A 24,027-nucleotide genomic window follows, 5' to 3' on the forward strand; every position below is an offset into this window, starting at 1 on the left:
TTCTAAAACTGGATTCCAAAATGTAGTGTAATTTATATAATTGTTAGTACTTCTTACCTGCAATAAGTGAAATTGAGAAAGTTATCTCTATTTCAAGAACTTTAAGCTATGACTCAACAGTAACAAAAAAATTCATTCAGTTTTAGACTATATTAATGGAAATACAGTTATCTCCTAAAAAGGATATAAAAATTAAACTCTATTTCCAAATTTGGAATAAACTACACTGCTCAACTGTGACATTTTATGAGTAACACTGACAAACTAGTGTAGACAGAGAGATAAGTAGGACAGCAGATTTGAAAGCAGAGCTAGATTCAAATCCTTGCTCCATTGTCTACAGCTATATTATTACTTTGGGCAACACTTCTAGATCTCACTTTTCTCAAAAATGTGGTTAACAAATCCTACTTCACAGGTTATTGATGGATATGTATGTAAAATATAACAATATTGTAAAATATTATAAAAAATTATATATGTAAAATTTAGCAATTATTTAGCAACAATAAGGATGATGACAGCATAAGAGGCAAAATTAAAAATTCATTAAATAAGCACTGCTATCTATAGTACTAAAGAATTATACTTTAAATAGTGTTTATGAGGTCGAAAGGCAATGGATTAAATTTAGGTTTAGAATGTAGCTGTCTACTAGACCCTCAGTTTGTAAGTGTAAAGCAATGTTTTAAAATTAGGTTAAGAATGTAGCTGTTTACAAGACCTTCAGTTTGAAACCATCAATTACATGCAACTCAGAAGTTGCTGCATTATAATGATGCAGTAACTTTTCCTCATTTACATAAGGAAAAAACAGAATTCAAATTGAATCCCTTATTCTGGATATGCTTTCCCACCACAAGACCTTGAGCCATAATACCTGAGAGGATCCTTTCCTTCTCCCTTCATCACCTAGTTAACTTCCATTTACCCTTTAAGATTACAGCTCAAAGACCACTTTCTCAGGGAAATTTTTTCTGATCACATTATCGGTTATCCTAATATCATAAGGCCTCTGTCACAGATGTCACTTTAAATATATGTGTGTGATCATTAACTCTGTTTCCCCAATACCAAGCACCTATAGATTTCCCAAATGAAATAACGAATGCATCCATGTCTAAAAGATACTAAATACAACTAAGTGTAAATTCAGATAGCGATTACAAGGGAGAAAAAAATTCTAGTCTGAAGTATTTCTTCATTTCAGGACAGAAATGTATAGTTAGCGAACAAAATTTTCCAGAGCAGGATGCCTGTAAAAAGTTAATGTGAATCTAAGACCTTTAAGCAACATCTTTTGTATGACAGGAGTCAGGCTTTGAAATCGAAAAGGTAAAAAAACTTTATAATCAAAAGAAATCTTGAAAATTTCCTAATCATTAAATATACTACTATACACACAGCTTTCTATACACAGCCTTACATCAGCTTCTCTAATTCTACGTAAACATTTCTCTCCAAGGCCTGTAATTTCTTCCTCAAGGATGTTGACAAAAACATCTCCACTTACTTTTTTTTTTTTTTTTTTTTTGAGACGGAGTTTCGCTCTTGTTACCCAAGCTGGAGTGCAATGGCGCGATCTCGGCTCACCGCAACCTCCGCCTCCTGGGTTCAGGCAATTCTCCTGCCTCAGCCTCCTGAGTAGCTGGGATTACAGGCACGCGCCACCATGCCCAGCTAATTTTTTTGTATTTTTATTAGAGACGGGGTTTCACCATGTTGACCAGGATGGTCTCGATCCCTCGACCTCATGATCCACCCGCCTCAGCCTCCCAAAGTGCTGGGATTACAGGCGTGAGCCACCGCGCCCGGCCTCCACTTACTTTTATAACTACCTCTGAAGAGGGAGACCCAGGCAACTCAGATCAACTTCCCCTTTGATTAACACACTGCATTTCAATAGAAGAAAAGGCTGACTGACTGGCGCCTCCTGTTTCACCTTCCTGTAGGTGGCAGGCTTGGTCTTGGGGACTCTCCAGAAGGCACTATTTTTACTTAAACCAGAAACCTTTTCACATGTGAGTCCTAAAACTGTAAACCAGAACCCTTTCGTATGTGATTCCTGAAACCGTCAACAGAAACCTTTTCACATGTGAGTCCTAAAAGTGTAAACTGGAACTCTTTCATATGTGATTCCTGAAGCTGTAAACCGAGACCCTTTTCATATGTTATTTCTAAAGCTATAAACCTAAGATTCTTCCACGTGTAATATCTAAAGTATAAGCCTATATAAAGGCAGAACCTTCCTTTGTTAGATGAATTGAGCTTTGGACAAATTATCACTCAGGCTCCCCGCAGAATAAACTTCTTCTCCATTTGGTGTTCCTGCAGCTGCTCCTGCTACACCTCTACAATGGATTCTATTTATCAACAGTCCTTTAAAATCATTCACCCATTTCTTCACAGTTTCACAAAATGTGCTGACAGCTTGGGATTTATGCATCACTGTCTGGTTAAAGTAAGTGACACAATAAGGAAATGCCAAGACCATATGATGAAATTCCAAGGTACCAGACTGAATATAATAAAAGAGCTTATAAGTAAAACTAAAAAGAATGCAAGGTGAGTTAGAGTAAGAGAGAAACTGATGCAAACTGGAATCAAACAAAGAAAAACAACCGAGGCCAGGGACAGTGTTCATCCCTGTAATCCCACCACTTTGGGAGGTCAAGGCAGGAGGATCGCTTGAAGCTAGGAGTTCAAGATCAGAAAAATGTAAAAATCAGTGCGGTGAAGTGGCATGTACCTGTAGTCTCAGTTACTCAGGAGGCTACAGTGGGAGGATCACTTGAGCCCAGGAGTTCAAGGCTGCAGTGAGCTATCATTGTGCCACTGCACTTCAACCTGGACCCTGAACAACAACAACAAAAAACTAAAAGAGCCTTACCAACAAGAACAGAAAGAAGAGGGACTAGAAGAGTAAGAGAATAAGATAAACAGGTATGTTTTAGAAGGAAAGGAACCTGGAGATACACTCATCAAGATAAACAGCCCAAGGAAAGTGTGATGAAGATTTATGCTAAGGGAATGCCTACAAGCAACATATACCAAGACACAGGCCAAGACGGCATGCCATCAAGCGCCTTCTGAAATCCAAGTGACCCTGAGGTACTAACATGAAAGATGGACGCTTGCCTTTCCAGGGAAAGGAGAGGTGAAAGACAGTGCTCATTCCAGCCTAGAGAAAAAATTTTAGGAAAGTTAGCATGACAATGATAAGTGTAGGGTCCAGAATGAGAAAGTAGAAACAAAAACTAGAAGCGTTTGAAAAAAATACATTCAGCGCCATGAGGCCACAGTAATGTGAATATAACATAAAACTACCTACTTCAACTTACTATATGTGCTTTCATAAATTAGAAGGGGAAGAGGAAGAGCTACTATCACACAACTACAAATAAACCTTTATCTTTCAGGGAAAAATTAATCCCTTATTTTCCCAGTGAAATTGGGAACAGAAAACCCAACTAAAAGAACTATTTGGTGACTGTTCTGAGGTATCCCATTTCAAAAATGAACATATCAAGCTTAATAGTACCTTTCAACGATAGCAGAGTTCGTTCTAGTGAACTTAGAATTGCAGCTTCACTGCCAGAAGAAACTTGTTGCAGGAAAGTGTCTGTATGGTGATTCCACAGAGAGCAGGCAAAATTATAAATTCCAGAAGCTAACTGCAAAAAGGCAACAAATTTATTCATACTGTATTATAGATTTCATTAATAAATTAGAACTACGAAGTAATATATTTTAGTTTTACAATTAAGCACACATTTTCTGAGAGATCTGAAATAGTCAAAGAATATTTGTAGCAATGTTTCATACTTTTTTTTGTTTTTTGACAGCATCTTGCTCTGTCACCAGGCTGGAGTGCAATGGCACTATCTCAGCTCACTGCAACCTCTACCTCCATGGTTCAAGCGATTCTCCTGCCTCAGCCTCTTGAGTAGCTGGAATTACAGGTGCCCGCCACTATACCCAGCTAATTTTTATGTTTTTAGTAGAGACAGGGTTTCACCATATTGGCCAGGATGGTCTCGATCTCCTGACCTTATGATCCACCTGCCTCGGCCTCCCAAAGTAATGAGATTACAGGCATGAGCCACTGCGCCTGGCTTGTTTCATGCCTTTTTAGCCACAGTGCACAGTAACACATACAGCTTACACACACAGACACATCCCTAAAATGATACTTTCTTAAAACAATATTAACACCTCATCGAACGCCTGCATTGTAGCATTATATACTCTATTTTTATTATTTTTATCCCCACTAATAGGTTGCAAACTCAGTTTAAAACAATGATTTATGGACCGTCACTGAGTATGTCAGATAAATCAATATACAAAGATATACAAAGAAGACAAGCTTCTGTGTTCTGCCAGTTATTCCCATATGTCTTTTGCACATTTAAAGCCAGGAACATACAAACCACATGGTTTCTCAGTTGCTTTACTAAAGTGTACTGGTATTTAAAAATCTGACCCTCACATTAAGAAAGTAGTTAGCTTCTGCCTCCCAGTTTGAGGCAGAACATCTTCCAATGATATCTTCAATTTTTTACAGGAGGTCTCAGAGCAATCGAGCTGAGTCTACACGGCTTTTTACTTTAAATTAAAATTAGATAAAAGTATATATGACTAGTTATCATTAGCATACTTTGGAACACTTTTTTTTTTAACTCAAGATACAAGCATATCATGTTGACTAATTAAATGCTATTTATAAAAGAGGCATCAGAAACCAGAGATGCAATCCTGTTAAAATAATGTTTTTATGCAAAAATCAATTCCATTTCTGTTAGTTTAATTCAGTATGTTTAGTAGCCTGTCCCATTAAAACAGCTTCATCATAACCCCCAGGACAACTTCACATGTATCCACATAGAACACACAAGCTTAGCAAAGGTTTGAACCTCAGTTGATCTCTGTCTTGGCAAAACATCCCGTGATCCTCCCAGAACACAAGAAGACAGAAGGCTTGTAAGAAACTTACAAGACCATCTCCTACTTGCCTCCTTAACTCCTCCATTAGGCTGTTATGAGACAGTTTCTCATCACCTCTCAGGTTCTGAAGAGGTATAAGGCTTTCTGTCCTTCTCCCCTAAAACAGACTGCAGAATACTACTGAGCCATACTGTCTTGAATTGACTTCTCAGCAATTAAGCATCCCACAAGTCACACCGGAGTCATCCACCTATTGTTTCTGTGTCATTCTTTCTGGTGTATGAGTCAAGGCCCACAGGAAGCTGGCAACTTTAGTTAGCTTCCTTTTTCTGTCTAAATTAAATAATGAACTGCCTGAATCTAAAAGTGGTTCACTGTATTTTTACAAACTAAATCAGTCAGGGATAGGCCTTGGCCCTCCCTCCTCTTGTGTATATACTTCACAACAGGTACAATGACTATTTATTAAGTTACTTTAGCATATTCTCAAGTATATATGCAATATTTCAAAGAGTAAAATCCAACTGTTGTTTCATTCTAGCCAAAATACTTTAGTGATTATTCTCTCAATTAACACAGTGTTACAAAACAAGCTGCTGTATCATAAAAAGAGTCTGAAGTTGACATTTTCCAATGAAGTAATATTATAGCAGAGAAGCAAACATTCACTCTAATAGAGGGAAATAATCTTTAAAAAGTGGGAAAAAAGCTTTATTTCAACAAACTTGCACGCTTTACTTATAACTTCAGTAAACCATAAAATGAATTTGTATTTTTCGTAGTAAGTCCTGTCAGAAAATAAAAGACTGAAATATACATCCAGAACTGAAAAAACATCATCTTAAATTTTACTGTGCTTACTATGTAATATACAACATCCTAAACTTTTCCAACACATATATCATTAAAATATTTTGTCAGCCAGAAGAAAGTGAAAGAATAGAAAGAGAAGGATTTAGAGGCAGAATAAGTAAGAATGCTACAAAACATCTAAAGTTAAATTTTAAACTAAAATTTCTTACTGTAATAAATATTTCAGCCCCCCCAAAAATGAAATCTATAGCCATGGCTATAATTTGTAGATCCATTTTGTACTATGTCTTTTTGTAACAAATAAAACAAAAACTCAAAGGCTGCCATATCCAAATTTCAAATAAGATCAAAAAACTATTTTACTTTAAATCAATATCTTTCTTACAACAAAATGACATTTTGAATAATTTTATAGTTTTTCTTTGCATCTCCTTAGAACTACCTGTTAACATTAACTTCTATGTATAGATTATATTAAAATTGTTTAAAAGGGGTATCTTTATAGAGAAATTTTTTGTGTTGGTATTATCTGAAGTCACTTGAACTCATTTAAAAGACATGCTGAGACTAGGCACGATGACTCATACCTGTAATCTCAGCACTTTGGGAGGATGAGGCAGGCGATCACTTGGGGTCAGGAGAGCAGCCTGGACAACATGGCGAAAAATACAAAAAAATTTAAAATTACAAAAAAATTAGCCAGGAGTGGTAGGGTGTACCTGCAGTTCCAGTTGCTTGGGGAGCTATAGTGGGAGGATGCCAGGATGCCATGAGCCCAGGTAGTGAGGCTGCAGTGAGCCAAGATTGCCCACTGTACTCCAGACCAGGCGACAAAGTGAGATCCTATTCCTATCTCAAAAAAAAAAAAAAAAAAAAAAAAGGGCCAGGCATGGTGTTATTCCCAATACTTTGGGAAGCCAAGGCGGTTGGATCACCTGAGGTCAGGCATTCGAGACCAGCCTGGGTAACATACTGAAACCCTATGTCTACTAAAAATACAAAAATTAGCTGGATTTGGTGGTATGCGCATATAATCCCAGCTACTTGAGAAGCTGAGGCAAGAGAATCGCTTGAACCCGGGAGGCAGAGGTTGCAGTGAGCTGAGATTGTACCACTGTACTCCAGCCTGGGTAACAGAGCGGGACTCCATCTCAAAGTAAAACAAATAAAAGGTATGTTCAATAGATCATTTTATCAGAATACAAGTATTTAAGTAGATAATGATAACGTAAATGGTAAATAAAATATTTACAGAATAATAAGACATTTATTAAAGGCTACCATGCACTAGGCATTACTCTCAGCACTTTACCTCTGTGAACTTAGTTAATCATCACAATCTAAAAGTAGATATTATTTAATCTTCTTCTACAATAAGAAAATTAAGTGAGGCATAAAAAGGTTAAGAAACTTGCTCAAGAGTAAAGAACACAATTAATAGGAGGAAGAGACAGGATTTGAATCCAAGGAAAGTGCTCAAAACCTGCATTATCGTCTATGCTCTAATGTCTATTAACACAGTAACTAACAATTAGCTGCATTGTAATTTGATAAAAGAGATAAGCATTTTTTTGTATAATTAAGTTCTGTCTAAACATTTTTATTTTTGAAACAAGGTCTTACTCAGTTGTCTAGGCTACAGTACAGAGGTGTGGTCACAGCTCACTGCAGCCTTAATCTCCTAGGCTCAAGCAATCCTCTCACCTCAGCCTCCCAAGTAGCTGGGACTACAAGGGTGCACCACTATGCCAGGTTAATTAATTTATTTACTTTTATTTTGTAGAGTGTGTTCTCACTATGTTGCCCAGCCTATGGTCTCAAACTCCTAGGCTCAAGTGATCCTCCTGCCTCAGCCTCCCAAAGTATTGGGTTACAGGCATGAGCCACTATGCCTGGCCCTGTTTAAACCTTTTGATATCAAAAAATATAAAGCACACCCTGGGCATAGTGTATCACAACGGTAATTCCAGCACTTTGGGAGGCTGAGGCAAAAGGATCACTTGAGGTCAGGAGTTGAGGACCCACCTAGGTAACAAAGTGAGGCCCTGTTTCTACAAAATGTTACTTAACAAATTAGCTGAACATAGTGGCACATGCCTGTAATCTCAGCTACTTGCAAGGCTGAGGTGGGAGGAACATTTGAACCCAGGAGTTTGAGGCTGCAGTGAGCTATGTATGATCATACCACAGCACTCCAGCTGGGACAAGAGTGAGACACTGTCTCAAAAAAGAAATTGAATGTTTTTTCTTATACATATATTCATATACATATAAGTAATATATATGTGTAAATTAGAACTAGTCCCATTCATTAGTCATAAAAGCCGGACCTTTTATCTAATTCTCAATACCCTCCACTACATGCCAGATTCACATGCCAGACTCAATGGAAAAAAAAAAAAAAAAAAAAAAAAGATGGTGATAGTAACTATTCCCTAGTTCCTCAATTAAAAGTTAAGATTAAGCTTGAAAAAGAAAAAAAAGAGTCGGCCAAATAAAACATGGCACAGGCCCAAGAAGGAAAACATTAAGGGAGAATTTGCCACGCTACATAACCAGCATGGTATTTTGAAATCATGTCAGATTTATTTTGAAGGTATTTTATATTAGCCACACACAGTGGCTCATGCCTGTAATGCCAGCTACTCGAGAGGCTGAGACAAGAGGACTGCTTGAGCCCAGGAGTCTGAGGTTGCAGTGAGCTATGATTGCATCACGTTCATGAACCGTAGCCTGGGAGACAGAATGATACCCTATCTGTAAAAAATAAAAATAGTATTTTATAATAATGGTAGCAAAGGGGCAGAACTATTTATTTATTTGCTTATTTATAAGACAGAGTCTCAGTCTGTCACCCAGGCTGGAGTGCAATGGCATGATCTCGGCTCATTGCAACCTCCGCCTTCTGGGTTCAAGCAATTCTCCTGCCTCAGCCTCGAGTAGCTGGGATTACACATGTACATTACCACGCCCAGACAGTTTTTGTATTTTTAGTGGAGACAGGGTTTCATCATGTTGGTCAGGCTGGTCTGGAATTCCTGACCTTGTGATCTGCCCACCTCGGCCTCCCAAAGTGCTGGGATTACAGGCATGAGCCACCGTGCCCAGCCAAAACTGTTTTAATTTTTTCAGGCATTACTTCTGTTACCAGAAGAATATCTCTTTGCAGAATTCTACCACCTGCATACAAACAGTGCAAATCACAGCATATATATTAAACATAAAATCCTCCCCGCTCACCTACAAAACAAAGAATAAAAAATACCAAAGAACACCTTAGAACACCAAAGGTTCTTACTGTCACAAGAGTAAATAAAAGGAAGCATTTAATCATGGTGGAATCAAAGTCATTAAAACACAATTCTATTCTGTTTCATAAAATCATCTCTTTTTCTATTTATCATTTGACTTTAAAAACGTGTGAGAAAGTTCAGTAATTCAGGTAATCAAAGATTCTACTCCATTTCACCTTAAGCAACTTTCAATGTTAAATTTTCATCCCTACTTCTAACAATAAAATAAATGAGATTTATAGACATTAATGGCAAAGTTAGATCTTGATCTACTAATTAATTCTTCCCTCTTTCTGGCCCTAGAAAGTAATACTTAATATGAGAGAACTACAGGCTAAAATATCCACATCTGAAAATCTGAAGTATTTCCTTCAAAATCCGAAACTTTCAGTGCCGGCACAATGCTCAAGGGAAAGCTCACTGGAGTGTTTCAATTTTCACATTTGAAATGTTCAACGTAAGTATAACGTAAATATTACAAAATCTGAAACATTTCTGTTCCCAAGCATTGCAAATAAGAAGTACTCAACCTGTACTTTAAGGACTACGGATATGAAAAGCATGTAACATGCAAGGCACACAGCAGGTACTACTAAATGAAGACATGTAACATTTGAGAAAAAAAATCAAAAAAGAATATGGAAGTTTTGCTTTAAAACTTAATACTTAAGGATATTAGACATCTCTTAAAGTTCAAATTCAAGACTCTCTAGCTAGCCTACCAAAGTTATCTACACAAATGGCTGGAATGAAGAAGCAATAGGACTATAGTTCGACAAAGAGCCTCTCCTTGACCAAACTTTACTTAGGCTTTTCTGAATCTTTGTCCTAATGAGGCTTCTAGTTTTGAACTTCCAAAATGTCTGTTCTTTGCGTCACCCAATTTTGGAAGAAATCTTGCTATGTTGGTTTAGCCAGAATCCCCCATCCTTGACATCTGATACCATCAATATCTAATCAGGTTGCTTTCAGCAAGAATCCTATTAGGTCAGTTTGGCCAGGAACCCCCTCTCATCCCTGAGGCTTCTTTTTAGCAATTTCCATCTTCCCAACCCCCACACCCCTCCCAACCTCCTACCTTTCCACCCCTGCTTCTTGGCAATAAATTCTTACTTTTCTTTGCATTCAGAGTTGAACACAATTTCTCTCCTCTACTGCAAAACCCCACTGTAGTCTTCCCACCGACTAAAGTCTGTTGTATCATCCTTTACAAGTGTTTGAAAAGTTTTTAACACTTTTCAGCCCTGTACCGTTCAGTAAAAGCTGAGACAAAGAAAGAAGAAACAATAGGAATAAAGAAAAAACCACTGACAACTAATATATTCACAAGCACTGTATAACCTCCTGTCTGCTCCAGAAAACACCAACTGATACATGCTTACAGAAGGCTCAGCTAGAAAAGAGTATGTAATCAAGCAGGTAGGAAAACCAAAGTTTTTTCTATGTTTGATTCTAAAAAACCGTGGAGGGGAAAAGGAATATTCAGTAAGACAATATGCAAATAAACTATTTAATGAAACATGTTAGGTACTAGTTCATGAAAACCCCCAAATACTTAAAATTTTCTATTTCTAAACCAGAAGAAACAGTGCCACCTACTGACTACCTAATGACTGTAACTGAGAAGCCCAAAGACTCGATTCTTTGAAGTACCAAAAGGTAACCATTACACATAAGCATTTCAGCATTTCAAATATTCTTAAACTTTTTTAGCCTCAGAATTGTTGTCTTCATAATTTTCCCTTAAGAAATGTTAGCACCAAAAAAGTTTTAAATCAAAGTTCATGTATTAAATAATTCATCTCTAATCCTGGGGCAAAAAAATATTACCCATGGGCTTAGCCTGAACCTAATCAACAAGGTATATAATCAATAAACGCATAAGGTGGGACATCCTACAAGACAACTGATTTAGTTTTTTTTAACAAGTCAATGGCATTTTTAAAGGGGAGGAGGGAGGAAATCAATACAATTCAAAATTAAAAGATTTTTAAAAGACATGTCAAATGCACCTTATTTTTCTGGCCCAAGCCACTTGTAAAATGTATGTGAGAACAATCCAGAAAACTGAGTAAAAATATTAAATCACTTTTTACTTACTTAGGATGATAAAAGTTAAATATTTTAAAAATAAATCTCTTTTTACAGATAAATGAAGAATTCAGTAAAAAAAAATGAAATATTTAAATTTCTTTAAAATAGCTCAAAAAAAGTTAGAAAGCAAAAAGAGCTACATGTTGACTATTAGACCTAGATAATAGTTATATGGCAGTTAACATTTTATCCGTTCCATATGTTTTTAAAATTTATTTTCAATTTTAAAAACACCTATATTCTTAACTAAAAAGGCTATTTTAGTAATAATCGTTTTTTTCTGCATTAATAAGGCTTAAGTATAAATTGCTTTCACTTAACTACGACATAAATATATATTAAATTACCAAAATGTATCAAGCCAGAAGCTTTGGTAGGTACAAGTTCTAACTCAAAAACAATTTCCAGCCAAACTGCTGATGTCTCTCAAATATTTATTCATTCATTGTCAATGAAGGACATTCCTAAAGACCTATAGCATTTGTTACTTACATGCTTTTAAAAGTAAAATATAATTTTCATTTTGTTTTCAAACCTGCCAGTGATATAGCTCAGGCCCAGGAGGGACACTGTGGCCCATCTTCCAGTTCCCTAAGTCTCTTATCCTAGCAATCAGCCACTTTATGCCTACACACTGTTCTCCTGTATCCAAAATATCAACTCAATGAGGAGGAACAAAAGACGGTAAAATTACTCTCCTCCCTAGGTGGGACCCTACCTTTTCCACAGCTGTATCTCAGGCATCCTATAAAGTGATTGCATAGAGTAAGAATCCAAATAGTTGTCAGATAAACAGATGGATGGTAAGGTATAAATCAGCACTGTTTCAAAAGCAACTTTTAGATGTTTGGGGGATAGTTTTGGAATTTTCATTCTTATTCCAGGCCCTTAACTAGCACCCACACAAGAGGCTTTATGAATCAATACAGGAAGGATATACACCATGCTATATTCAAAATCTCTTCTGTCCAGTAGACAGCTCTTTTCTTTTGAACCAAGTCTGTCACCTTGAGTCTCTCCTTCACTAAAGTGACTTCCCGCCAAAAAGTTTTTTCCTTGATATTAATATAAGCCTAGACACACACATGTACAGGCTCAAATCCCCACACAGGTTCAGAGCACAAATGACCCTTTATAAGAGTCACTCTTTAAATAATGTATTTTAAAAGCCAATATAGGCCAGACACAGTGGCTCACGCCTGTAATCTCAGCATTCTGGGAGGCCAAGGCGGGAGGATCACTTGAGGTCAGGAGTTTGAGACCACCCTGGTCAACATGGCAAAACCCCGTCTCTACTAAAAGTATAAAAATTAGCTGGGCATAATGGCATGCACCTATAATCCCAGCTACTCAGGAGGTTAAGGCAGGAGAATCGCTTAAACCTGGGAGGCAGAAATTGCATTGAGCTCAGATTGTACCACTGCACTTTAGCCTAGGCGACAGAGTGAGACTCAATCCTGGGGGGAAGAAAAGCCGCTATAAAATTACACAGAGCAAGAGATAAGAAACAGACTCAATATGGCATTTAATGTAACAATTAAAATCAACAAAACAAAAGTCAAAATAAGATCTATTAATCCTATTTGATGACTTGCTTACAAATAAATTTTACTGCACTGTAAATATCTTATAGGCTAGAGCAACATCATGTAACTGGTGCCTTGCCATTCTCAAATTTAGCATTCATAATTTTAATTATTTGGAAATTTCCCCTAAGGACCACATCATGAAGTCTTAAATTTACAAGGAGTAAGTCTGCAAGTCTCTGCTATGAGGGTGAGTGATCTACCTCACACTAACCAACCCATCTCAAAGCAGCCAGGCAGTTCTCGTTTGTGAAGTCTTAAATTTACAAGGAGTAAGTCTGCAAGTCTCTGCTATGAGGGTGAGTGATCTACCTCACACTAACCAACCCATCACAAAGCAGCCAGGCAGTTCTCGTTTGTTTAGAAAATACAGTAATTCATCACGATGGCTTTCTGAGGTATTGTAACTTAACTTCACCTTGCCACACAGCATTCTTTTACCGTTATCATCCAAATAATGCATGTGTTGTTTAGCAGGAACACTATTTTTATTTTTTAAACATTATTATCATTTTTTAAACACTATTATTATTTTTTAGAAACATGTCTAACTCTGTCTTCCAGGCTAGCACAATCATGCTGTGGAGTGCAGTGGCACAAACATAGCCCACTACAGCCTCAAATTCCTAGGGCTTAAGTGATACTTCCACCTCAGCCTCCCAAGTAACCAGGATGACAGACATATACCACTATGCCTGTCTAATTTTTTTAATTTTTTTGTAGAGATAGGATCTCACTATGTTGCCTAGACTGGTCTCAAACTCCTGGACCCAAGGATCCTCCCACCTCAGCTTTCCCAAATGATGGGATTACAGCCATGAGCCACCATGTCCATTTTAATGAGAACATTGTTCATTATACATCTTTCAGCTTCTAAAATTCAGCTAAGTTTGAGCCATGACCATAATAACAATGCAATGCAGTTTTGTTTTCTTCCATAGCAGATTTTAATACCTTACTAAATGACTTTTGGGGGGTTGTGCTCTTTCACATGAACTATCAAGAGGCTACCAATTCTATCTTCTGTCTCCCACAATATTGTACATATCTCTTGTACAGAGCAGGCATTCAATAACTGTTAAGTGACCATTAGACAGAAGTAAAAATTTAAGGCTCATCCCTAATATCCAGGCCAGGTACAATCGCATGCACCTGTGGTCCCAGCTACTTGGGAGGCTGAGGTGGGAGGATTGCTTGAGCCTAGGAGGTCGAGGTTGCAGACAGCTGTCTCTGTGCCACTGCACTCCACAGCATATATTTGTGGGTTACACACTGTGATTTGGAGACATTATTTAGTTTAACACACTTGTAATTTCATTAGAATTACTACTTGTACCTTAAGTTTCCTTATTTTGCCAGGCACAGTGGTTCATGCCTGTAATCCCAGAACTTTGGGTGACCGAGGAGGGTGGATCATGAGGCCAGGAGTTCAAAACCAGCCTGGCCAATATGGTGAAACTCAGTCTCTACTAAAAATACAAAAACTAGCCAGGTGTGGTGGTGCGTGCCTGTAGTCCCAGCTACTCAGGAGGCTGAGGCAGGAGAATCACTTGAACCCAAGAGGTGGAGATTGCAGTGGGCTGAGATTGTAATACTGCACTCAAGCTTGGGCAATAGAGGAAGACTCCATCTCAAAAAAAAAAAAAAAAAATTCCTGCCCTTTAGAGACTTTGGATTTTAACTGTGGTTAATGTACATCTTATCATATTTAGGTTTATATAAAGGCATACTGTTTTACAGAAAAGGAATTCCTGGCCAGGCACAGTGACTCACATCTGTAATCCCAGCACTCTGAGAGGCCGAGGAGGGCAGATCACCTGAGGTCAGGAGTTCGAGAACAGCCTGGCCAACATGGCAAAACCTCACATCCACTAAAAATACAAAAATGTTGTATTTTTACAAAAATACCGCCAGGCATGGTGGTGCATGCCTGTAATCCCAGCTACTATGGGGACTGAACCTGGGAGGTGGAGGTTGCAGTGAGCCAAGATTGTGCCACTGCACTCCAGCACTCAAGCCTGGGCAACAGATCGAGACTCCATCTCAAAAAAAAAAAAGAAAAAGAATCCCTGGCAGGGCACAGTGGCTCACGTCAGCACTTTAGGAGGTCGAGGCAGGTGGATCATTTGAGGCCAGGAGTTCCAGACCAACCTGGGCAACATGAGGAAACCCTATCTTTACTAAAAATACAAAAATTAGCTGGGCATGGTGGTGCACATCTGCAATGCCAGCTACTCAGGAGGCTAAGAAACCAGAACTGCTTGAAGCTAGGAGGCAAAGGTTGTAGTGAGCCAAGATAACACCTCTCTCTCAAAAAAATAAATAAATGAGTTCCTTTTCGTGTCACATCAAGCTCAATTTTGTTACTGCAAAACAATTTGCTCTCAATTGTTGATTCTGTAATTTGTCACCCCTGAAAAAGAGCTTAATTTATTTTAACATAGAGAAGGAAAGGGTATAAAAATTGTTGGGATACACTGAGCAGCAGGTAGCAATTTTAAGTGTACTCTGCACTACTTTGCTATAGCAACCAGCTTAACCATAAGCTTACTTTTTTTTTTTTTTTTTTTTAGAGCCTTACTCTGTCGCCCAGGCTGGAGTGCAGTGGCATAATCTTGGCTCACTGCACCCTCTGCCTCCCAGGTTCAAGTGATTCTCCTGCCTCAGCCTCCCAGGTAGCTGGGATTACAGGCGTGCGCCACCATGCCCAGCTAATTTTTTTGTATTTTTAGTAGAGATGGGGTTTCATCATGTTGCCCAGGCTGGTCTCGAACCCTCAACCTCAGGTGATCTGCCCACCTCAGCTTCTCAAAGTGCTGGGATTACAGGCATGAGCCCGACCCTTACATTTTTTTATATAGGAAACAAATTTGGTACTTGAGGACCATCCTGGCATCTTTCTTTATTATTAAAAGGAAGATTTTCTATAATTTGGATTGCCAAAACAGGCACAGCTGTATTAACTAGCAAAACTGCTCTTTAATGTCTTCCCATATGTGCTACCTTCAATTAAGTACATATCTTGTACCTCAACCACATGAGACAGGCTACCCTTCCCAGTCCCTACTATAGTCCATATTTCCAGGTTCAGCTGCTTCACTTCAAAATAAAAGGTGCTAATTTGAATTTTTTCCAGGTATCTTTAGCTTTGACTAATCTCTCAAAAATCCTGCTTTGTGAAGTTTTGCACTATATCACTCTGATATCCAGCAGGTACCTATGAATAAGTCTCCTATTATTCATTCACTTAACAGTTATAGAACATCAATCATTATGTGTACTTTTTTAGACTACGCAGTAGGATGACAGCAATAAGAGCTACACCGTAGTGAATCTGAGAAAAATAAGAAAACAATTACAATTCAGCACAGTGTGAGAACTACTATATTGAAAGTAAGTACAAGATGCTAATTAAGCCTATACTTCATTCTATATGGAGAAGAACGAGACTCACACCACAAAACAAATAAACAAACAAAAAAACAAGAAACAAACTCACACAGGTTATCCAGCTTAAGGCCCTGATTATCTCTACAATCTGTAGAGACTGCCTCAGCTAAATATAAACTGTACCTGTAAGGCAACATATTCACAGAGTAAACTTTAAGAGGGTTGAAACATGAATTCAAACTTTTATAGACTGGTAGCCTTTAATAACAGGTAACTATAACCAAGAATCTTCTAGATAATTGATTTTGGGACTCTCCCAAAAAAAAAGTAAGTCCTAGAAGTAAAGGGTTTGAGGTGAGGATAAGAGTTCAGCAAAAACAATTTGACAGAAAGACTGGAGTGAATAAACTGTCCATTTCGTTTAGTGCTGGCTAGAAATCAAGCAAAAGTGAAAAAGATTTGAAAAGCAACCTTGAACACCAAAAACAGTTTCTCTTACACACAACATCCTCGAATGAACATAAGACTGGCTATTTAAACTCACTGAGTCAAAAATGAAAAGGATACAATGTGGTCTGACGTAAACTTTGGTATATATAAAAATCATATGGATAGCTTGTTAAAAATGCTAATTGCCAAGCCATATCCTCAAAGTGAAGATTCCAAAAGTGTAGTTCTGAAACCTCTCAGTCTGTGTATATAACACATTGAGAACTAATGTTGACATGAAAGACAGCTCAAGATTATACACTATTCTTCCCACCCCCTTCCCTAGTCCATTCTCAAAAAAGAGGCTCTACACTGTGAGTCCAAGTCCTCAGGAACAAAAAGTTGGGCAGTTCTTTGTGAAGAAATAAAGGCTATATAAAAAGACTAGGAGAAGTATTTTCTTCTAGTAATCTCTCTTCACTTGGCTTCTTCCACTAGATCCCTTCCCTTCTACATGCTGCATACTCTTCGCTGATTCCTTTTCACATCATAGGACTAGGCTACCACCTTCTTAAGAATGAAGCATCTCTAATCATGGACAGTGAAGTAGAGACCAGAGCAAAAGTCAGAAGGAGGCCAGGGAAAGGCTGCTTAAAACCACATGCTAAGTTTAGAAACAAAAGGAACTCTGGAAGCTCCCAAAGAAAAGCCTGCTAATTTAGGGAAAAGTATGAACAATATTTAAAGTACATTTAGAGGAGAAAAAGACAGACAAAAGAAAAATCTTTCTATAAAACACTATGTCACCCTATTCTTTTTGGAGAGCAGCATGATTCAGAACACACCTGAAATAGTCTGAGCCCTATCATGTGGCCATATAAGACTTAAAATTATATTCCTTTAATTTCTCTACAATTACAAAAGGTAACCAAGAACACTGTTAAAAATACTTTAAAGCATGGCTAACACAGTGAGACCTCAGCTCTACAAAAAATTTTAAAAACTAGCTGGGCATGGCGGCATGTACCTGTAGTCCTAGCTACTCATAAGGCTGAGGTAGGAGGACTGTTTGAGCTGAGGAGGTCAAGGTTGTAGTGAGCTATGATCATGCCACTGTACTACAGCCTGGGTGACAGAATAAAACCCTATCTCAACACACACACACACACACACACACACACACCCATCCCAAAACCAAAAACAAATGGTGCAAAAAAGCCTAATAAATGGCTACCACTCCCTACTTATGTCAAACTCCTTCCTACATCTGCCCTACATCCTTCAATTACCCACTGTCAATTCTACCTCTAAATGCCAACTCTATGCCCGTCTAATTGCACCCATTACCACAGCTTCATTTAAGAGATGTATCATCCCATCTCAACTACTTCCACTGCCTCAAACTGATCTCCCTGCCTTCAGACTGTGTCCAACTAACCAATCCTCCTCACTGACAACTAAGTGATCTTCTTATTCATATCACTGCCCAGCTTAAAATGAGAAATAATTCAGTCTTTCAATAAAACATCAATAGAAGTAAAACTATAATCATTTTTTACAAGTAGCACAATTTTCACAATCAAATTTAACTATGTGAAATCACTTACATCATAAAATAGTTTTCTATCAGCAGCAAGTCGTTTGGATGCCAGTGTCTTGGTAACGTGATAGAAAGTAAGTAATGCTCTGTGCTGTCGAAGATCATCCTGGACTTTAACAGACTCTATAAGGGTGGGAATTAGTTCAGGCCACTGTCTGGGACAATCCAATCTAGCAACTTTTGCAATCAGCACTGCAATCTGAGTTGCAATCTGGAGAAAAAAATTAATCATTAGAAACAGACAAATGAAATCAAGGCAATTGATGAGGAATGCATTCATGGTGAAAAAGTACATTGTTAATTATACATTTGACAAAAATGAATACAATTTCACTGAATGACTGCTTAAAGACAGTGGTTCTCAAAGTGTAGCCCATGGACACCTGGTAGAGCTAGGACCCTTTCTGAGACCTATAAGGTCCTCCTTTTCCCAATTACCTGTCAGTGTGAAACAAGGTTTTCTTCACGTAACATTTATCATGTACCACAACAGGGTAAATGAAGAGCAGATATAAAAACCTAGATCTCTTCCTTTAAATAGCTGGACCCTAAAAACACAAGCCAATGCCATCTTTCTCACTAAATTTTTATTGTTTGGGAAATAGATACTATTGCTCATTTCCAAAACTGCTAAGTTGACATGTACAATTTTATTTTTTACACTAATATTTTTAAGGTTCTCAGTTTTTTTCTTCCTTATTTATTTATTTATTTATTTATTGTTCTTTTTTTTTAAAAAGACGGGGTTTCACCATGTTGGTGAGGCTGGTCTTGAACTGCCAACCTCAGGTGAACCGCCTGCCTTGGCCTCCAAAGTGCTTGGATTACAGGCGTGAGCCACCACGCCCAGCCTAAGTTTCTCAGTTTTAATTTACAATACAGTAAATATCAACGTATGTAACTCTTTAAGGTCTTCAATTTTAGCAGTATAACAAGATCCTGTGACCACAAAGTTTAAGATCTCTCACCTAAAAGTAGAAAGAAACATTACATATTGAGCATTTAAATAATGATACTTCTACACATCAGTGTTTCCCGAATGCTAGCTGAAAGAACAATTAGGCAGTGGTTAACTGTTCAGTAACACAAGCCCCTCCCTAATCACCTCCTGCCACATTAATGGTAGCTCCATTTTTCTCCAATATCCTTCAGCTCCTTTGTCAACAAAAAGCAAAGAACTGAGATAAACAGGTCAAAATCAAATTGTATTGGAAATACTGCTGAATACAATGTGCTTTAATAGCTCAATTTTAAAAATCAAGCATAACCAAGTATTATCTTGAAAAAACTTGAGAATTTACAAAAAAAAAAAAAAACTTGAGAATTATCGTACCTATAAGCAAAACTTATTTTATTCTTAGAAGAAAAACCTCAGGCCAGGCGCGGTGGCTTACGCTTGTAATCCCAGTACTTTGAGAGGCCCAGGCAGGCAGATCATGAGGTCAGGAGTTTGAGATCAGCCTGGTCAACATAGTGAAACCCCATCTCTACTAAAAAGACAAAAATTATCATTCAGGTAGGCTTGCATTAAAAAAAAAAAAAAGACAAAAATTAGCCGGGCATAGTGGCAGGTGCCTGTAATCCCACGTACTCAGAAGGCTGAAGCAGGAGAATTGCTTGAACCAAGGAGGCGGAGGTTGCAGTGAGCCGAAATCGCGCCACTGCACTCCAGCCTGGGTGACAGGGCAAGACACCATCTCAGAAAAAAAAAAAAAAAAAAAAAAAAAAAAAAAAAAACTTCAATACAAAAAAACATAAAACCATATATAATTCACTATCTATCTGCCACAGAATAGTAGGAATTGAAAATGTGATGGATGCAACCAATAGAAAAAAACCTGAAGCCATTCTGCAGCTTTTCTAAAAAAGTGGTAGAGAAGATAACCTAAAAATTATAATCATTAAAATTAATTCCTGTGCAGTAAGACTACAAATATAGCCATGTATCAACAACAGACATACATTCTCAGAAATGTGTCATTAGGCAATTTTGTGGTTGTGTGAATATCACAGAATGTATAATAATTGTATGTGCTATTCTTTCACAAGACTAGCAGCAGTACAACAGGTTTATTTCAACAGCATCACCACAAACTAATGAGTAATAAACTGTACTGCAATGTTAGCATAGCTATGATGTCAATGGGTGAGAAGAACTTTTCAGTTCCATTATAAACCTATGGAACCACAATTATATATGCAGTCCACTGCTGCCCAAAACAACATTAGGCATCATATGACTATAGAGATTTGCTTTAAATACAGGCTCAAAAAATGAGAAAGCTGAAAATTATACAAGTATACCTTAAAATGGCTTATGAGTTTTTAATAATTGATAACCAAATCCAATCAAAACTATTCATGGCTACAAATAGAGCACAAAATTTAAAAATGAACAAAGTACATAAAAAATCATAAATGAAAATACTGTAATAGTAATATTTTTATTTATTTTTCATTTTAATGCCAGAATATAAAATCAGTTTGGAAAAGCAGTAAAAATTAAAAGAAAGAAAAATTAGCATGCATTTTTCTCACTAACCTGGTTTATCGGTTCATTGAAGTTGGTGATGAGCCCTGCACGCAGAGTAGTTTTCTCCTCCTCTGAGAGAGCACTGTAAAACAAAATACATTGATTATGCCAAAGAATGCCACCTAATAATAAACACTATTGTAAATTTTAAGAATAAAAAGCCTTCAAACATGTGTCTCTGATTGGTTTTTGTAAATAAAAAGGATTATTTCCATTACTTGTACATTGACACTATTGTGAACTTTAAAACTAAAAAGTCCCCTAAACAACTGTCCCTGATTTGTTCTGGTGAATAAGATTATTTCTATTACTTGTATGTTGGCACATCAAATAAGTCAGAAGCATAAAATTCCTTCACAATTGAATAAATGGGAAGCACCACACAGTAAGCAAGAGGAAATAAGACAAATCCAGGTAATCAATGTATTTCATGCTCACTTTTATTGATGTAAAAATAGTTGTCTACAAAAAAAAAATAGCTAAAAACAACCTATACAAGCAAATATTACCGGCTCCATTGGCTTCTTTCATAAAATCTGTGTCAGGTTATTCTATGGGGAAAGAGATTCAGAATCAAAGAATATTTGGGATGAGTGACTTACTAGAAATCAACTAATTTAAATCTTTCATTTTACATCTCCAAAAAGAATAAACACAATATTAGTAATTTTGACTGCATATGAGAAAGGAAAATAGAAAGCTACTGGACAGGAAAGGAGAACACTACTATCTAAAACCGTATGCATGTTCAATTCTGAACCATATGAATGTGTTGTTAATTTTAAAATTAAGGTCAAGTGCAGTGGCTCAGGCCTATAATACCAGCACTCTGGGGAGGCCAATGTAAAGTGATCACTTGAGCCCAAGAAGTCGAGGCTGCAGTGAGCTATGATTGCACCACTGCATTCCAGCTAGGGCAAGAGAACAAGACCTTGTCTCTAAAATAGTTTTTTTAATAGTAAAAGTACATTAAATGTTAACGCCTCATTTTAAGGTTTTCCATTCTGGGTATCACGGACTAGTACAATTTTGTATAAGGGAAATCATCCCAACAAGATCAGCTATAAAAGCTGTATAATTTTTTTTTTTTTTTTTTTTGAGACAGTTTCACTCTTGTTGCCCAGGCTAGAGTGCAATGGTACGATCTTGGCTCACCACAACCTCTGCCTCCTGGGTTCAAGCATTTCTCCTGCCTCAGCCTCCCGAGTAGCTGGGACTACAGGCGTGTGCTATCACGACTGCCTAATTTCGTATTTTTAGCAGAGACGGCGTTTCTCCATGTTGGTCTGGCTGGTCTCGAACTCCCAACCTCAGGTAATTCACCTGCCTTGGACTCCCAAAGTGCCGTGAGCCACCACACCCGGCCAAAAGCTGTATATAATTTTTTTTAAAAGGTTAAGATAGCCATTCCAAGCTGAATTGTGCTCCCATAAAATGAAATGCTCAAGTCTTAAACCCAGTTACCTTTGAATGTGACTTTATTTGGGAATATATAGTGTCTGTAGATGAAATTAAGGTAAAATGAGGGCATCCTGGATTATGGTGGTCCCTAAACCAATGACTGGTGTCCTTATAAGAGGAAAATTTGGACATAGAAATGACTCAGGAAAGGTCATGTGACAACAAAGGCAGAGACTGGAGAGATGCAGCTACAAGCCAAGAAACACGAAGGATTTCCAGTCACCACCAGAAGCCGGGAAGCCACAAGGAGAAGAACTCTTTCCTAAAACCTTCAGAGGGAGCACAGCCCTGCCAACTACTTGATTTTGGACTTCTAAAGCCTTCTGATCTGCAAGAGAATTTTTTTTTTTTTTTTTTTTTTTTTCAGAGAACGAGGTCTAGCCTCCTGATCGCAAGAGAATAAACTTTAGCTGTCTTTCCCCACTATACCACCCGCCCCTCCGCCCCCAGAGAATGAGGTCTTACTATGTTGCCCAGGCTGGTCTTGAATTCCTGGACTCAAACGATCTGCAACCCAGTCCCCCAAAGTGCTGGGATTCCAGACATGAGCCACTGCTGCACCCATCTGTCTTAAGCCACCTAGTTTGTGGTAATTTGTTATAGCAGCCCTGGGAAACTAATACAGCACCTAAAAACAATCTATGCAGCCAAGACTTAGAGACTTAGGTCTCAGGAAGAAGGCAATGATTTGTTATAAACTAGCACATTTCCCCTTAAGCATATGCCCACAAGAAATCAAGTTGAAAGCATCAGCTAAGACACTGCAGAGCTACGGAGAGATTTCAGCAGGTCTCAATGTCGAAGAGACAAAAACTGGCTCACAGCGCACCAAAAGGCAGTATCTTGGTAAACACCCTAGGCTTTGCAGTTGAAACCCCAGGAAGGTTGCAACCTGGAATTAACACTAAATAAGGTCAGGCATGGTAGCTCACACCTGTAATCCCAGCACTGTGGGAGGCTGGCAGATCACCTGAGGTCACAGGTTTGAGACCAGCCTGGCCAACATGGCAAAACCCCGTCTCTACTGAAAATGCAAAAATTAGCTGGGTGTGGTGGTACATGCCTGTAGTCCCAACTACTTGGGAGGCTGGGGAAGGAGAACTGCTTGAACCGAGTAGGTGGAAGTTGCAGTGAGCCAAGATCAGGCCACTGCACTTCAGCCTGGGCAATAGAGCAACACTCTGTCTCAAAAGAAACCCAGTAAATCAGAAAGAGATTACACTCAACTACATCAAGATTGAGGTCCTATTCCACTTGTTTGCCCAAAGAAAATAAAATTCTCTCTAGAGAAAGAGAATTTAAAGCCTCTCCAATTTTAACTAAACAATGTTAAGCATTCAATGAAACTTATCAGGCATATACCAATAAATAGGGAAAAATGACTGAAACCAAAACACAAATAGAAACAGGAGTACATTGTAGATATAAAAATCACACTCAAAACAATTATACGTTCAAGAAAATAGGAAAGAGATGGAGAATTTCACCAGACAACTAGAATCTTTTTTTTTTTTTAATACTTTCAAGTTTTTAGATTCAGGGGATACATGTTGGTTACCTGGGCATATTGCACAATGCTAAGGTTTAGAGTACAATTGAGCTAGTCACCTAGGTACTGAGCATAGTACCCAACAGTTAATTTCTCAACCCCTGCCCCCACCCCTCTCTAGTAATTCCCAGTGTCATTGCTGCCATCTTCAGTTCACAAGTACCCAATATTTGGCTCTCACTTACAAGAACATGCAGTATTTGGTTTTCTGTTCCTGCGTTAATTCACTTAGGATAATGACCTCTGGTTGTATCCATGTTGCTGCAAAGAACATTACTTCTTTTCTTTTTATGGCTACATAGCATGTCATGGTGTATAGGCAGCAAATTTTC

At 37.9% G+C, this 24,027-nt stretch overlaps 1 protein-coding gene across 4 annotated transcripts in view; it reads right to left on the reverse strand.

Annotated features, from left to right (window-relative positions):
- IPO11 (importin 11) overlaps nucleotides 1-24,027 on the reverse strand; it is a 209,311-nt gene that overhangs the window by 153,804 nt on the left and 31,480 nt on the right. For all 4 annotated transcript variants that reach the window (XM_032279909.1, XM_032279919.1, XM_032279928.1 and 1 more), the window contains 3 exons: nucleotides 20,695-20,767; nucleotides 18,160-18,363; nucleotides 3,542-3,674 (listed from right to left, as the gene is read on the reverse strand). In XM_032279909.1, coding sequence (XP_032135800.1) covers nucleotides 3,542-3,674; nucleotides 18,160-18,363; nucleotides 20,695-20,767 — 410 coding nt within the window. The remainder of the gene's footprint in view (nucleotides 1-3,541; nucleotides 3,675-18,159; nucleotides 18,364-20,694; nucleotides 20,768-24,027) is intronic.

The sequence above is a fragment of the Sapajus apella genome, unplaced genomic scaffold, assembly GCF_009761245.1.
Source record: "Sapajus apella isolate SASKATOON/1434 unplaced genomic scaffold, GSC_monkey_1.0 scaffold1, whole genome shotgun sequence".
In the NCBI taxonomy this organism is placed as follows: domain Eukaryota; kingdom Metazoa; phylum Chordata; class Mammalia; order Primates; family Cebidae; genus Sapajus; species Sapajus apella.